Source organism: Magallana gigas, chromosome 9, assembly GCF_963853765.1.
Source record: "Magallana gigas chromosome 9, xbMagGiga1.1, whole genome shotgun sequence".
NCBI classification, from domain to species: domain Eukaryota; kingdom Metazoa; phylum Mollusca; class Bivalvia; order Ostreida; family Ostreidae; genus Magallana; species Magallana gigas.
In genome coordinates, this window is record NC_088861.1 from 11,326,605 (window position 1) to 11,344,234 (window position 17,630).

At 34.1% G+C, this 17,630-nt stretch overlaps 2 protein-coding genes across 4 annotated transcripts in view; both read left to right on the top strand.

Moving 5' to 3' along the window:
• The first annotated feature begins 319 nt into the window (after window positions 1-319).
• On the top strand, window positions 320-15,541 carry LOC105343984 (chromatin assembly factor 1 subunit B). Its single transcript, XM_034479092.2, has 13 exons — window positions 320-403; window positions 4,497-4,624; window positions 9,238-9,343; window positions 9,550-9,576; window positions 9,862-9,973; window positions 10,344-10,447; window positions 11,011-11,107; window positions 11,464-11,733; window positions 12,384-12,481; window positions 12,792-12,843; window positions 13,170-13,295; window positions 13,900-14,083; window positions 14,663-15,541. Exons 2-13 carry the CDS (start codon window positions 4,502-4,504, stop codon window positions 15,002-15,004), a joined length of 1,641 nt encoding a protein of 546 aa, XP_034334983.2. The 5' UTR covers window positions 320-403; window positions 4,497-4,501; the 3' UTR covers window positions 15,005-15,541.
• A 1,642-nt stretch (window positions 15,542-17,183) lies between these two features.
• LOC117690632 (uncharacterized) overlaps window positions 17,184-17,630 on the top strand; it is a 55,004-nt gene continuing 54,557 nt past the window's right edge. For 2 of the 3 annotated variants that reach the window (XM_034475063.2, XM_066071705.1), the window contains exon 1: window positions 17,184-17,304. The gene's annotated coding sequence lies outside the window, so the exon portion shown is untranslated. The remainder of the gene's footprint in view (window positions 17,305-17,630) is intronic. The other variant, XM_034475062.2, reaches the window with a different exon arrangement.

Sequence of the window (17,630 nt, forward strand, 5' to 3'; positions counted from 1 at the left end):
CGAAAGGATGGAAATTAAAAGGGAAATTGATGTTGGTACGCTCTGCTCTGCCCCCCCCCCCACCCCCGGGTCAAGATTTTTTTTTTGGATGAATCCCCCCCCCCCCCTTCTATAACGTTATAGAATTCAACTATTTCTGGGGAAACTTTGCAACTTAGATAAAATGAGATATAAAAAAGTTTATGGATGACAAATGTCTGGGTATTTTATTTTGTGTTATTTTTTCTTTTAACGATAATTCGATCTTGTGTACAACAAAATGATCCAAATATTTTCTCGGAATTTTTTCAACTGAACATCGGTAGGTTCTGTATTTATCTTTTCAAGCGTCTGGTTAACCCCGAACAAGTAAAAATTTTGCCGCCAAATTAGCTACATTGTATAGTAAACACAACAGTTCCAGGTATGTAGATAATCTAATTCACAAAAAAATCGACACTATGCCTCTGTTACCTCAAAATTGTTTTCAGTTTAAATCTTACGAAGGAAAAGTTATTGTTGGCTATTGGTTAATATTGCTATAGGTGTCGCACTGCTTACAAATTAATCAGCTGATTGCTCTATTCCGAAGACAATGTAAAAAATTAGATATTTTTGTTAATCAACAAATGCTCACACTTTTTGAGATCATTGCTCATCACGGCACATATAACTTACTTTATACTCTTTTATCAATGTTAAACATGGGTGGGTGTTTGATTAGTGTACTGATAAGTGATATTTCTCTTAATCATTTGCCCTGAAGATGAAACAACAAAGATCTATTCCTCAATGATGCGGTTAAAGCTGCTTGGTCCGATTTTTTTGTAATTACAGTATCAAAATTTTTTCCATACAAATCATTCATCTTAGAAAGTTATGGACTTTCTCCTATTTACACCAGCAGAATCAGTCTCCTTTCAAAGTTAGAAATATTCAAAGTAAATAAAAATAATTTCTCTTTGGGCAAACGAAAAAACAAACCAAAATGCATCACGGGAATGTTTAGAAAAGGAAACCGCTTGGTTTCGTCCCCCGAATGATTGGGGTTATTCAACCCGCATGCTATGCATCGATTGTAAAGAAAGCAGACTTTGGAAATATTAGCGAACAAAACATACACATGTTTATTTGTAATTGTCTGATCATTTCGACCTTTATTTAAAGTGATGTCAAAGTCGTAATACAACCATACCCGTCTCGTCGTCAGGGGTGAAATTTAACATGAGGCGAAATAACGCGGTACCTTTTAATGTCGTTTGTTTTGTTAGCAAATTTTGTACGTATTTTTCTTCATTGAAATTTGACATAATTGACGGGTAAAACTACTGCAATGTCTATTATTATACATATACTAAGCATAGCCATCGTTTAAAAGCGTGCATAAAATTTGATATAAAATCGGACCAAGCAGCTTTAACTGAAACCTCTGATTTTTTCAGGTCCACCATATTTTTTTCCGCATAAGAAATGATTCGTGCATTTAAATATTGATGTGATAATTTGATAATACCCTATCACAGGCTTAATTATGTTCCATAAATTTAATGATTTTCTAATTGTACAATCAATCAGTCTTTCCCAAAGACTTATCTTGTAGGCGCAAAGCACTGGCAAACACTACAAATCTAATAATACTGTCTGGGAGAAAGAAAATTTAAGCCACTGCTTGTTTTTACCTACTTAATCAGGGACATAAATAGTGTGACGGTCAGACCGGTTCGAATACCGGCGCCAGATAGCTCAGTTGGTAGAGCACCTGACTAGAGATTCAGGGGGCCCGGGTTCGAAACCCGGTCTGGTCTGTCATTATTTCTCCCATCCCGTTACATTTGGTGCCGTGACCAACCCATGGAACTGACAGGTTAATTCCTGCTAGGGGAAGAGCTTGGGGTGATCTTTGAGGGCGAAGATCATTTAAAGGGGGAGGAATGACGATCAGACCGGTTCGAATACCGGCGCCAGATAGCTCGGTAGAGCACCTGTCTAGAGATTCAGGGGGCCCAGGTTCGAAACCTGGTCTGGTCCGTCATTATTTCTCCCATCCCGTTACAATAGTATTTAAATGGGATAGGCAACTCTCGCAAGCCTCACCAAAAATCATGTGGTACCTGATTTCGTAGGTCAATTTTAACTTCATATAACTATGATGTTACCAGATATAAAGATGATAAACCCTTAAAAATTATGCTAGAATTTTATTTTTACTTTAAACCCCTGATCTGATCATAGCTACGATGGAGTTCTTAAAACCACAGGACCCATTTTTGCCCCATATCTGAGATAAGTTAAAATCTATATTTATTTTCTTTATATCTAAATTAGATTTCAACAAATGATGATTGAAAGTTTATGAAAAACCTACCCGTTTTGACAAGAGAAATAACAAATCTAATAAAAAACAACATATATTACTGGGATTTAGTTTTAAAAACTTGTCAAGGCTCGAGTGAAACCGTTAACTTAGTTTTCGAAATAAACATGGCAAATGTAGAAGTTGCGGCTGTTGCCTATTGCATTAGTATGTACATGTATAAGTCCCTGACCGAATTTTCTGTTGTCAGAATCATACCCACAATTCCATATTAATTGCATATGGCTTCCAATATCTTGAATATGGCTAAAAGTACAAAATAATATGCAAGTCTGAAAAATAGACACTTACTTCATGCTAAAGCTCTGCTTGCATGCCCAAAGGTTTTAGCATACTTTTATTAGTGATAATTTACATGACTTCTGAAGGTATAAACAAATTAAACAATGAAAAACAATTGTCATTTTTTTTTTTTTTAAAGAAAGTGAGTTTTTTATGAAAAAAAATAACTTTGGCTATGATTTTTGTCTTTTTATTTTAATATATTGATTTAAATGTTTACTTGCCTTATTGAACAAGTGCTCTAATAGTTTCACTTGCTAAGAGGTAGATGGTTTTCAAACAGAAACATGCAGTTGATTAGAGATCCACAAAAAGTTAAAAAGCTAGAAAAAAGAAATAGTTAGGGTCAGCAAGGTATAGAGATTATGAAATAAGACCTATCCACAATAAACCTGTGATTAGGGCTGGGACGATTCTGTACTTTGCCGATTCGGTACATATCACGATACATGAGATGCGATACGATACATATCACAATACATTGCAACTCAATGAAAACATGAATAAGGGTTAAAAATTTATTCAATCTGTCGATGTATTACCGCATGTCCAAAGTTATTTGGATACATTTAAAATGAGCGTTGCACAATTTACAAATTACTTAAGTCTCATATATACACTACTTTCTCATAAACATTGTCCACACTCCAGATTTAGCTTCCGAACAGTTTTGACAACTTTACGAGGTTTTCCGCCATCTTTGTACTTTCATATTAGGCGCGCAGACTAAAAATAGCCGATATATGAAGCTCGGATAATTTTTGAAAATTAAAAAAAGTTCGCTTAGGTATCGTTGTATTAATGGTATCGTCAAAATAAATACTGTGGTGCATCGGTGGATCGTCCCATCCCTACCTGTGATGTGTCATTTTATGATATTTCTCTTTTGATCCCAATAAAATTTTCTGGCCAATTTATGCCAGGCTTTTAATGAAGGCTTTTTAGTGATTTACCTGTATGCACAATAATTAATGCATCAGAAATTTTTTTCTACCTCAAAGCCTGTATTCTTGTTTAAAAGGGAATCCTTGAACTCACATGTATCAAAATTTATAGATTTATCTATATAAATTCGTTAGATCCAAGTCCATGGCTTCCGATTTTATTTTTCCCCTAGAAACTTTTATCATATGAAGGGTCCCATTTTTCAGTGATTGGACTTGCTTTTCTTAATGTTATTTTTGCTTTGGTTGTAATTTCCCACCAGCTCTCTTTTTAATTGGTCCACTTTTGAAAAAAAAAATTCAACTGGTCCATTGAATAGAATCATAAAATCCCCTGATGAAAAAGTCTGATTGAGTATTGTTCAAAGTTTCTGTTTTTTTAAATAATAAAAAAAATATTTTTTTATAAAAGAAAAGCAAAGATAAATCATTTCTCTTGATAGAATTCATAGAAAGGTGATTAAATGCCAGATTATCTATTGATAAACTTGAACAATATAGCAAATCATCAGTAATTCTCTTGCATATTATTCTCTTCATGAGTAAGCAATTCCTGTGGGTTGATAGCTTAATATCTTGCTTTGACAGTGTGATGGAAACTTCCCATGCTTGAGTTAACAGGCAATTCTTAGTTTAGTCCAAAAATATTGTTTTTTGTGTGAAAAAAAGTTTTCTTTGTTTGAAGGAGATCAATGCTGACAGAAAACATTTCAGTATATAGAAATTAAAATACATGTTTTGAAAGGGAAACAATAGACTAAAATCAATATTAGTTTTTTGTGAATTTTGTCAAATGGTGAAAAATTGTGACTGACTGAATGCTAGAAAACAAATCATTGAAAATTTTGAAGAAAAAAAAATTAGTTAACTCCCACATTCATGAAAACAAGCTCAACAACTTTTTCTCTTGTTGACAGGAAAAATGAAGGTAACGACTCCAGAGATATCCTGGCACGAGCGAGACCCAGTGTACAGTGCAGATTTCCAACCTGGAACACACAGCATACAGAGAATTGTCACCGCTGGAGTCGACAAATACGCTAGAGTATGAAATATTCAGCATGAAGTCCTCTCCCTTGTTTCAGCTCCAATATACATATACACAAGTTAAAATAAGGGAAATCCTCAATGTGGGTCAGACACCCCTGCCCCCCTTGTCTTGGTTTTTTAGCTCACCTGAACCGAAGGTTCAAGTGAGCTTTTCTGATCACCCGTTGTCCGTCGTCCGTCCGTCCGTCTGTCTGTCTGTCCGTCCGTCTGTAAACTTTTCACATTTTCAACTTCTTCTCCAAAACCACTCATCCAATTTTAACGAAATTTGGCAGAAAGCATTATTATATTAAGGAGATTATAAATTGTAAAAATCAAATGGCAGTCCCTTTTTAAACGAGAAATAATCGTGAAACTTTGAAAAAAGGGGGGGTATCTTTTAAAATCTTCTTCTCAAGAACTGCTGCACCAATATTACCAATATTTATATGACAACTGCTATATATAAGGCAGATTCTAAATTGTAAAAATGGTGACCCTCAGTCTAATACTGGGAGCCTTAGAAGGGTTCAAACTATGTGTAGTAAGCGTGTTCTGATCGTGTGTTCATTTATATAAGATCGGGCTCGTTATTCGGAATTACGAAACGGAAGCTCTTTGTGTTTGTACTAACTAACCGCCATTTTGCAGAAGAAGATTTCAGACGTTAATTTTGATAAAAGAAAAGTTTGTGTTTCGCCGGTTTAACTTTAAAGGTAACGTTTTTAACAAAGAATGATATAAAGAATGTTTTATGAAATAGTGGTAAATCGTAGTTCCGAATTCAGCTCTACAGTAGACTATCAGCATAATCACCATGCCATTTGTTTTTACACCGCGTTTTCAAGATTTTTTTTTTATTATACTTAAAGCTATTTAATTTGTCATCGATTATTGGAATAATTGTTGCGTAATTTAATTGTAAAGTTTACCGATCGAATCAAACAAGTGCAACCACGACCTTGGTAAATATGAATGGTATTGATATCGGAGAACAATGTTACTACGATTTGTTTTTGCAATGAAAGATTAGAATCGGGGTTAGATGTTCTACAGACGTTTATATCATGTTGATGCTACATTTTGACAAGCATAAAATGAAATAAAAGAAATTGCTTTTGTTTTTCAATGTTTTGTTTATAATAATTAGTTTGCATGACTGTATTGCATTTGGAGTGAACATAATTTTCATTTTAAGCTGTGATAGCAGTCTAACAATTTTTACGATGAATTGGCAGGCCAATCAACATCAAAATTGTTAGACTGATTTTTATGGACCCTTATTTTTAAAATATGAACTATAAAGAACAATATTTATTCAATTTTATTGTTATATTACTGGCTGCGACCAGTTCTCACCGAGTACCATTTCTCATTTTATCAACACATAAAATTATATACGGAAACTGACGTCACAATGTACTGGCGAGAAATAGTACTCGGCGAGAACTGGTCGCACTCCTGTAAGGTTCTCGGACACTGCTTAGGAAAAAAAAAAATATGTGTGTTTTCTATTTCATCAGATTTTAAAATAGGGTAGGTAGGTTGGTTTTTTTTTTTTAATGAGCTTTTCAGTTTTCCCCTTTCCTAGCATATGATTTTCTATACATTAATAAAATGTATTTTACAGGTGGAGCAATTGTGAATAGTGACAACTGTTACAGAATTAAAGCTTTCTTAAATATAAGATTAATTTGGAATGTATAAGAAGATTTTATTTTCATGTAAATAGAAAATATAAATATGACAGCCACTATAGATTAACTGAGTATAAAGCTCATTACCACAAATATATTATATAGTATTATTAGTTCTTTTTTCCTGGTCAACTGAGATAACAGTAGACTAGGTGTTGAATTCATAAACAGAGGAAATTCTGGTTGATCAGACGAGAGCCTTAGAATTAAATATTTTCAATAATTTTTTGAAAAAAATGAATACATCATTAATGGTTTAAGACTAATTTTTAAAATTTCATTTGCAACTGAAATGCAGCATTTTAAAATCATATTTATAATGTGAATGATTGTTAGGCATATTCAAAGACTTGTATCTGCAGTCTCCACAACCAGAAATATAAAAAAAAACTTTGCCTCTGCTTTTTAGCTCACCTGAGCTGAAAGCTCAAGTGAGCTATTCTGATCACATTTTGTCTGTCGTCCGTCTGTCCGTCTGTCCGTCTGTCCGTAAACTTTTCACATTTTCAACATCTTCTCAAGAACTACTGGGCCAATTTCAACCAAACTTGGCACAAATCATCCTTAGGCAAGGGGGATTCAAAGTTGTGAAAATTAAGGGCCACACTCATTTTCAAGGGGAGATAATTAGAAATTAATGAATTTTTTTTAGAAATTTTCAAAAATCTTCTTCTCAAGAACCAGAAAACCAGGAAAGCTGAAACTTGTGTTGAAGCATCCTCAGGTAGTGTAGATTCAAAGTTGTGAAATTCATGACCCCCGGGGGTAGGGTGGGGCCACAATGGGGGGTCGAAGTTTTACATAGGAATATATAGAGTAAATCTTTAAAATTCTTCTTCTCAGAAACTAATGAGCCAGGAAAGCTGAAACTTGTGTGGAAGCATCCTCAGGTAGTGTAGATTCAAAGTTGTGAAAATCATGATCCCCGGGGGTAGGGTGGGGCCACAATGGGGGTCGAAGTTTTACATAGGAATATATAGAGTAAATCTTTAAAATTCTTCTTCTCAGAAACTTATCAGCTAGGAAAGCTGAAACTTGTGTGGAAGCATCCTCAGGTAGTGTAGATTCAAAGTTGTGAAAATCATGACCCCCAGCGGTAGGGTGGGGCCACAATGGGGGGGTTGAAATTTTACATAGGAATATATAGAGTAAATCTTTGAAAATCTTCTTCTCAGAAACTAATCAGCCAGGGAAGCTGAAACTCGTGTGGAAGCATCCTAAGGCAGTGTAAATTCAAAGTTGTGAAAATCATGATCCCTGGGGGTAGGGTGGGGCACAATGGGGGGGTCGAAGTTTTACATAGGAATATATAGCGTAAATCTTTAAAAATCTTCTTCTCAGAAACTAATCAGCCAGGAAAGCTGAAACTTGTGTGGAAGTATCCTCAGGTACTGTAGATTCAAAGTTGTGAAAATCATGACCCCCGGGGGTAGGGTGGGGCCACAATGGGGTGGTCGAAGTTTTACATAGGAATATATAGAGTAAATCTTTAAAAATCTTCTTCTCAGAACCTAATGAGCCAGGAAAGCTGAAACTTATGTGGAAGCATCCTCAGGTAATGCAGATTCAAAGTTGTGAAAATCATGATCCCTGGGGGTAGGGTGGGGCCACAATGGGGGGGTCGAAGTTTTACATAGGAATATATAGAGTAAATCTTTAAAAATCTTCTTCTCAGAACCTAATGAGCCAGGAAAGCTGAAACTTATGTGGAAGCATCCTCAGGTAATGCAGATTCAAAGTTGTGAAAATCATGATCCCTGGGGGTAGGGTGGGGCACAATGGGGGGTCGAAGTTTTACATAGGAATATATAGAGTAAATCTTTAAAAATCTTCTTCTCAGAACCTAATGAGCCAGGAAAGCTGAAACTTATGTGGAAGCATCCTCAGGTAATGCAGATTCAAAGTTGTGAAAATCATGATCCCTGGGGGTAGGGTGGGGCACAATGGGGGGTCAAAGTTTTATATAGGAATATATAGAGTAAATCTTTAAAAATCTTTTTCTCAGAACCTAATGAGCCAGGAAAGCTGAAACTTGTGTGGAAGTATCCTCAGGTAGTGTAGATTCAAAGTTGTGAAAACATGATCCCTGGGGGTAGGGTGAGCCCACATTGGGGGTGGGGGAGTGTTAAAGTTTTACATAGGGATATATAGAGTAAATCTTTTAAAATCTTCTTCTCAGAAACTAATCAGCCAGATGATTCTTTATAATTGTTAAGACTTTGGCTCCAGGACAATTCTTTGGCCTCACAAGAAGGTTCAGAGTTTGATGTAGCTTAATATCCCATATATAAACAATTGTAAGGGATCTTTTTGAGGACTGCAATACTCAACATGTGATATGACTATAAAATCATCCTGTTAGAAAAGGGACTAATGAATATAAGCATAAGAATATCCAGGGGGAAAAATGGATTTTATTTATACAGGATCTACATATATTATTGTACATTGTCCAGATTGTTTGTATTATAACTCCATTAAGCTGATTTTATCATACCTATTGTTCCTCAGGAGAGCGATGTGGCCCATGGGCCTCTTGTATTTCTAATTTTAATGTTGTCAATTTCATTAGTCTTTTTACGAAATCTATTTTTTAGTGACTTTTGTTCAGTTATTTCTTTAAGAACATGTAAATTCAATTTGCCTTACAGTTTTTCCAAAACAAAAATTATTAATCAACTTCTTTGATTTTGATAAAAAAATGAATTAGTAATAATGATTTACTTTTTTTTCTTATGCTATACCAGCCATTTTAAATGCATATAGGGCCATTGGAAAAAGTTGTTTATGTTATACATGCAATAAATATGATCAGATTATGAAAAACTTTGAGCTCATAAATATCCAAATCTATATTTGGTATATAATTACCTTTTGTTGTCATAACAAATTTTAAGAAGCCATAGTATAAAATTTATTTGTTCCTTCGTAGATTTGGAAAGTGAGCGTAGAACCAGACGGAAAATGTTGTGTGGAGTTTCTCTCCAACTTGAAACGACACTCCAAGTCTGTCAATGTCTGCAGATTTTCTCCTGATGGTTTGTTTTGATAGATATCATTTTCTCTGGCTAAAGATAAGATATTTTCTTTAAGATTTTAAATGAATCCAAAATGTATTCGAGTGTTTAGAAAATTAATTAGTAAGAAATAATGTGACATAAAAGTTAACTCACAGCTATTAGAAAGGATCTTTATGTCCTGTGTTTTGATTCTTTTTATTTCTTGCTTTATCTCTTTTTTGTAGGAGAATATTTAGCAACAGCAGGAGATGGTAATGTATAAATATCACTCTTACTGAAATAAAGAAGTAATAATTAATTAAACACGATCTTTAAATAATACCCATACTTATTGTAAGAATATTTTTTCAAGTTCTTATCTCAAAAATTCAAGAATCAGAATCTTGCTTTGTTATATCTCAGCAAATGAGGAAATGCTGAAAGATCAACTCGTCATTTCCTTAAAAATTTTATTCTTATAGTATTGTTACCTCTTGATATTGAATATTTTCATAATGTTAAAATAGATTTGAATTTAAATGTGAATGTATTTTTAGATGAAGTAGTCATTATATGGAAATTAAGCGACGCCTCTGTAAATCCAGGAAATCTCTTTCAAGATGAAGATGAGGATAATAAAGAAAACTGGGTGGCTTGCAAAATTTTCAGGCAAGACTCAAAGCAATAAAATAATAGTAGCAACCAGCTCCTATCGGATTTCCAACCCGGTTTTGAAATGCTTACATTTTCAAAAGTGTCATAATGGTCAATGAGTTTACTGGTTCCATAAAGATACTGTGATTGAAATCATCAAAGCAGTTTTCAAGTTCATAAATATTTGTATGTTAGTATCAAAGATTAACAATTCTTAATTCAAGAACAGAATGAAAATTCAGATCTTGACCTTTGAGCTCCTGAACAATGAGAACATTTATTTTCGGTTGTAAAAGTGCATTCAGGAAAGATAATCATTGCTAATCTAAATTTCAGTTTCTGAGTTAGGTAAATGATTGGGTTATCTCTCTTTCACTCATTGCAGAGGCCACTTAGCTGAGATATACGACTTGTGTTGGTCTTCAGATGGCAAGAAATTGGTGTCAGGCTCCATGGACAACACTGCCATTGTGTGGGATGTTGTCAAAGGTAGCGATTATTAGGCCCAAACAGAATTGATTGTTTGTTTTCTGGTCAGAAATTTGATATTAATAATGCAACAGGGATGTATTCCTTTTTTATTGCAAGATTTTTAAAGAGGAATTTATAAATCTTTATATACCTATTTGATATGACAATAAAATTAATCCTTGCGGCAGCATTTGACCAGATATAGCCATGCTTAAGCCAAAAAAAAAAAAAAAAAATTGATTTATCTGTAAAAAAAAAAAATTCCATGTAACATGTACATCTTCAATTCACTCACAGGTTTGCTCAGCAACAATTGCATTTTTTGGGGTATAAAATTAAAATAAAAAAAATAAAGAGATTTGATATAAAAAATATTTATTGATATGACATTTTCTCCTATATGGGCAATTTATCTGCTACTTCATATTTATTTCACCTTTTAAATATTAAAAAGAATTGCTTAAGGAATATAAATTCATCTTTAATAAGACATGGTTTATTAGTTTGAAAATTTTTTGTACCGTATTTATGCTTTACATCAAAAGTTTTATAAAAAAAATATTGTCAATTTTTTTTTCTAGAACAAAGGGTTGCTCTGTTCAATGAACATAAAAGTTTTGTACAGGGAGTGGCCATGGACCCCCAGAATGAATATGTTGCCACCATGAGCACTGACAGGTAAGAGATTAGGATACCTAACCTTCTAGCCTGGTCCTGATAGCCTTTCATACATGCAGGTGTGAATCAAATTTTGCAAATGAAACACCCCCCCCCCCATATTTTTTCACATCTAAATTCACTCAAATCGCAGAGAGTGTTGTAGGCAGTCTTACTTCCATTTTTAGATCTTGACACAAAATTGCAGATTTGATTATCATTTTTAATGTTGAAAAGGAACTGTTTTAATCTCACTGTCAATTAAAATGACATGATTTTGTCTTTAAGCAAAATATTCTTACAACTTCATGAGCGTAAAGTTAACAAAAACATTGTGGAATGAATTTATTTTTATTTTTTGTTGTTGTCTTTTACAGGTCATGTAGAATATTCAATGTCTCCAGTAAAAACTGTATATACAATGTTTCCAAGATGTCTCTTCCTGTTCCTAAAAACACAGAGGGCACTCCCGAAACGAAGCCAAAGTCTTTCCGCATGTTTCATGACGACACAATGAGGTCGTTTTTCAGACGTTTGTGTTTCTCGCCGGACGGTGAGATTTTAATAGTACCAGCGGGCTGTATGGAGCTAGGAGAGAATAAAATCATCAACTCCACTTATCTCATGTCTAGGCATTGTCTAAACAAGTAAGTCTCTATATTCTGTTTTTGATGGAATAAGTAAGTGTCCAAGTGGTGCAGTGGACAATGCACTCACTTCTCACCACTGGGACCCGAGTTCGATCCCCATGATCAGCAGTGGTTGTATGTGAAAGGGTATGGTGGTTGCCCGCTTGAACACATGGGTTTTCTCTGGCACTCTGGCTTCCTCCCGCATCAATTACCAGCTTGCACAAACATCCGTTCCAACAAAAGATATAAATTGTAGAACTTGTTTATCAATCGCTGTAAAATGATAAAGCTCAGTTCAGTTGATGGAATAAGAGATGATTTTTTTTAGAATATTTTCTTTGTATGAGTTGAACCTCTGAAGATGGATAGCAAATTTGAAAGTTGGAGTTTGTTGAGCAAGTTGGTAGTTACATATTTTCACAAGAAATGTCCAGCGTATTCAATAATGCTAAGCAGAAAATAGTAAAAAAAGCTTGCTGAACAATTTTAAAGTCATGTTCATATTAATGTATTCAACAATTTAAAGCAAGAAAGAGAGACTTGAAAAATTTTTCTGTGTACATAGGCAGAATGACTTTATGGAGTCACTTACAATTGTTTGGTAGATTGAGACATTGAACAAATGTTTACCTGAGGTTTAGGATCAATTATTTTTTTAATTACAGACCAGCAGCCTACCTGCCAAGTCCTCAAAAAATAACTGTGTGTGTGAGATGTTGTCCGTGTTATTTCAAACTCAGGAGTAGCACTGAGGACTCGCCAGGTATATTTCTATTGCAGCAAATATAGTGAAATAATAATCAGAAACAGCTGGGTATGTCAATCTGTAACTGCTGCATCAAAATAGTTTGTGTCATTGTGAACCTACTTACATACTTTCTGTTCAGTTTTATTTTCATATCAATTAGTCAAAACTTCATATACGGTAATTTCTGTATGTAAAACATTTTCAACAAATTGTTTTTGTTATTGTTAGATTATGACTAGACTCTAGGTCTGTCTCTTTTCAACAATTTAGTATGACAGTGGCGTTTTCATGTGAATGTGTATCAATAGTCTTGATTCAATTTAAGATCACTCAAATAACAACAAGAAGGAATGGGAAAAGTGCAGGTCATTATTTGCGTAAGTTTTTGTTATGAAACTGTACAAATGAACAATATTTATTACCTGGAAGAGTTCTTAATTTAGTGGCAATCATATTTTAGTACCTTTAGTGATATTTCTTATCCACTCTGAAATACATTCTAACATGATTAAACAATTAAAACACATGCAAGCCATCTCCAAATGGGCCAATTCATAATAACACTAAGACAACAAAAAATATTGTGGTAAATTTTAAATGTGCTAATGTTTGTTTACAGTTTGTATTTTACATGTATTTTTATGGGAGCCATTTTGAAATGATCTTGAAATAATATGACATAAGTTCTGTCCCTTGTTTTCAGACTGCCCTACAGAATGGTGTTTGCTGTGGGTACAGAAGATGCAGTATTGCTGTATGACACACAGCAACAATCTCCGTTTGCCTACATCAGTAATATACACTACCACCAACTCAGTGACCTTGCATGGTAAGGGAATAAAAGAGTTGGCAAGTTGTTGATCACATCAATTTATACTCTCATCTTGGTGATGTAGCACGATAAATACTTAATTCAAAGGAAAGACTTAGCATGGACAGTTTTAAGTCATCTTATGATCCATATGTAATGACTTTGTTTAATAAGTTCTCAACCCCCCTATTTAGCATGTTAGTCTTTTAACTCGGTGACTTACAGTTTGCATAGATTGGTAAGTTCAAAACATGCACTAACTTACTTATGTAAGTTCTTCAAAGGTTCATGTAATATATACCCTATTAAGTTCTTTAATTCAGTATATGCATGACATTGTCAAAATCGATTGCATTTCATTGCTAAAATAACCAGTAATTAAGTAAATCCATATCTGAGTAATCCTGGTGCTTTATCCACTTATCTACCCACTATGGTGTCATTGATAAATAAACAAATGTACCAATATAAATTATTTTGATCTCAACAATTTAACTTTCTTTTATTAAAAGTATATGCCACTGTGTGTTGAGGATTGCTGAATAACATATGTTTCAATATAAAACTATATATTGAAAGTACCATGAATTGTATTTTAAATTACTATGATTTTTATTTGAAGGAGTCCAGATGGGAGAACTCTGTTGATCAGCTCCACTGATGGATATTGTACTTTCATAAGGTTCGGGGAGGACGAACTCGGGGAGCTCTACACAGAGGTGAAAGTAGCAGATAACTCAGAAGTCAAAGAAGAGAAAATGACAGCAGAAAAATCCAGCCCTACTGCTTCTTCAGTAAGCTCAAAGGTGGGATATTTCTTATCATTCTCAACAAACTTTGAAGTCTGTCTGATAGTTTATATTTTTTTGAATTTTCAAAAAGTTTGATAGCAGATGATTGAATTAGTTGAATAAAAAGTATAAATTAATGTCCAAGTAAACTAATGATGATTTAACCTGCAAATTTATATAATGTTTATTGTGATGTAGGCTCCATGCTATTTCCTCATGGTGAATAGTCAACAAAACTATAATTCACCAGCAACATTTTATTCTTGGGACTTTTGTGGTGTTATTTAGATAGCTACTACAAAGTGGAAGTATGATAACCTGAAATTGTTTACTAACTTACTCTGCATGACTGACTGATACATTTTTCTTCAGTTTAATAAATTGCTTATTTATTGTTTACTGATTCTCCAAACATTCAAAAGTGTATTGTCCCCCTTGAAAGGCACATTGGGGGACAGTAAACTGCTGTTGGCCTGAAAGACAGCAATAAGGTAAATAGAACAAGCTCAGGTCCTACTTCTTCAAGAAAAAAGAATTGTGCTCACGGATCGTTCAAAGAACTTTCATGTTTTCATGCTAATTTTTCTGTTTCAGTCTGAGGAACCAGTTATTATCATGGACACGGACACAAGTAGCGGGGACCTTAACCTGATCCTGGAGACCACCAATGATGCTACCTCTCCTGTCATTACTGAACACAACCAAAAAGACTCTGAAAATAGTGCCAAAACGGACTCTATTAATGCGAAAGGTGCTAAGACTCCATCTGGCATGGAGACCACCCCTTCAGGGAATAGGAAGTCAGAGGCAAGGCAGGGAAACTCTTCCACACCCACGGGGGTGAAAACTGTCCCTGAGGCCGGGTCCAAAGGCACCCCCTCAGGCCAGCCCAGGAGGATTCAGTTTATAACGCTGTCCAATGGGAAAGCATCTTGAAGGATGGTTTTTATTATGAAGGAAGGGATTTGTCTTTTCAATACTGCCATACGATTGGATAGAATCATACTAGTACATGTAATGATATTTTGTTAGTGAAAGAAGTTAATGGGATGATGTAGTGTTCTTAGTGTAATTTGGGAATTATATTCTCTTTATTTATGCTAAAACAAAACATTTACTGTCAAAATGAAATGAACTACGAAGTGTGATTTATTTCTGTCGTCTTCATGTATGTTATTAAAATTTCTGCCAAGTTCACAAATGTTTGTGAATGAAATTCAAGGCAGCTTACAGTAAATGATAAGTTAAATGAAAGTTTCTATCTTGAGTATTCTCCCTTGGCATGGTTTTTGTCTTGTATGTACATGTACATTGAACAACTTAATTCATATTTATTAAGTAGATTTGAAAGAAAATTCATTTTACTTTATATCAGTTGCAATGTTAAATCCTCTGAAATCAATCACTTTTAAAACTATGAGTAATGACAGTAATGACATGTTGTCATTTGAGCAAATAAATGCTGAAAGTACTTGAATGTGATACTTTTTGATTAATGAAACGGTACATATGAGCCGCTAGAAGACACATTCAGATATAACTTTCTGTATTTTATTTATTCATTGTATCAATCATGTACCCGTACATTTTTAGGTCACTTGAGTAACTTGGGTGACCCATGCCATTAGTCTTCATCCGTAGTCTTGTGTTGTGTAACGTTTGTCATCTGTTGACAAATTTACATTTTGTTACATCTTCTCAAAAACCACAACTTGGCAGTAAGCATCCTTAGGTAAAGGGGATTCAAGTTTGTTAGAATGAAGCGACACACCCTCTTTCAATGGGAGATGATTAAGAACTATTTAAAGTTTGTTGGTCTTTAAAAGATCTTCTTAAAAACCAACCGGCCAGAAAATCTATAACTTGTATGGAAGCATCCTCAGGTGGTTTTAATTGTGAACAGTCTGTTAAAATTTTCTTTTTAGAAACTAATCAATCAGGAAAGCTTATACTTGTGTGCAAGCAACATCGGGTTGTGTAGATTCAAGTTTGTTTAAATCATGATCCCCGGGGGTAGGATGGGGTCACAACAAGGGGGGAGGGGGGGGAGGCAAATTTTAGTGTGGATTCAAATTCATTAAAGTCAAATTTTAGAGGAGTAGGGTAGGGCTACATGGGGGGTCTACGAGTAGTTGTACAAATGAAAACATTTTAATTATTCACAAAAATGGAAATGTTATCATGTATGGTTTTTCTTTTATGCAAGCATTTTGACATATTGCTGATTCTTTAAAATTGTTAAGACTTAAGCCACTGGACGATTCTTGGGCCTCACAAGGGGTTCAGAGTGTGATGTATGTTTATATCCCGTTTATAAACAATTGTTTAGGATCTTTTTGAGAACTGCAATGCTCAACATGTGATATGATTATAAAATCATCTGGGACTGGATCATAAACTCAAGAATATTTGAGGGGGGATGGACTTTTATTTATACAGGATCTACATGTACATGTATATATACCACATTGTCCACATATTTTTATTATGACTCCATTAAGCTGATTTTATCATGCTTAGTGTTGCTGAGGTGGGCGATATGGCCCATGGGCCTCTTGTATGGCGAAAGTCAATGTAAGCTTGACTATAAATCATGTTATCAGTTTACACTTTTCACCGCAATAGTTTTTTAACTTGTCCGGTGTGTCTATATATATATATATATATATATATATATATATATATATATATATATATATATATATATATATATATATATATATATATATATATATATATATATATATATATATATATATATATATATATATATATATATATATACACACACACACACACACACACACACACACACAAGTTACCGTGTAACCGAACAATTGCTATTGTCAAATTTTGGAGACAAGATGAGATAAAAAAAAACAACAAAGAAAACAAGATCCTACACTACAACGAACAAAGAAATTATAAAAAAAACAAAGGCTTTATTTTAAACTGTTTTGAATCACCGTTTAAAAAAAATGAATTGAAAGGATTACGGTTTTCATGAATTTAAAGATTTTTTTTTTTTTGCTTGTCAAATTTTTTTTAGATGAGTTTGGCCACCACCCCACTTTCAAAAACGATGCTACGTACCTGGCCAATTATTAAGCTCAATAAAAATCATGTGCCGGTTTCATTCATAAGTCGATCGATGTTGGGACATGTCCTACATAAAATCTGATCGCCTTTTCTGCCGCAATCACGTGCACGTGATTTACAGGCTTTGCTGACATAAGGTATGTCTTTTCCTCTATTTTTTTCCCCCAACGTTTTCTCAAAAACGCTTCAGCCGACTTTAATGAAACTTTCAGATCTTATTTATGACAAAATTTGTAAGAAAATGACACGAGATTTTTTTTGGTTGTCACTTCCGGTACCGAGATATTAAGGATTTTAAGTTTTTGCTTGTTCACAACTTTTCTCAAATAGTATTTTAGAAAGGATTTTCAAATTTTCAGAGATTGTAGAGAGTGAACGGCCGCAGTGCCCTTCGCATATCCGATCGTCTGCCGTCACTTCCGGTCGTCACCGGAAGGATATGAAAACCCTAAATTTTTTGAAC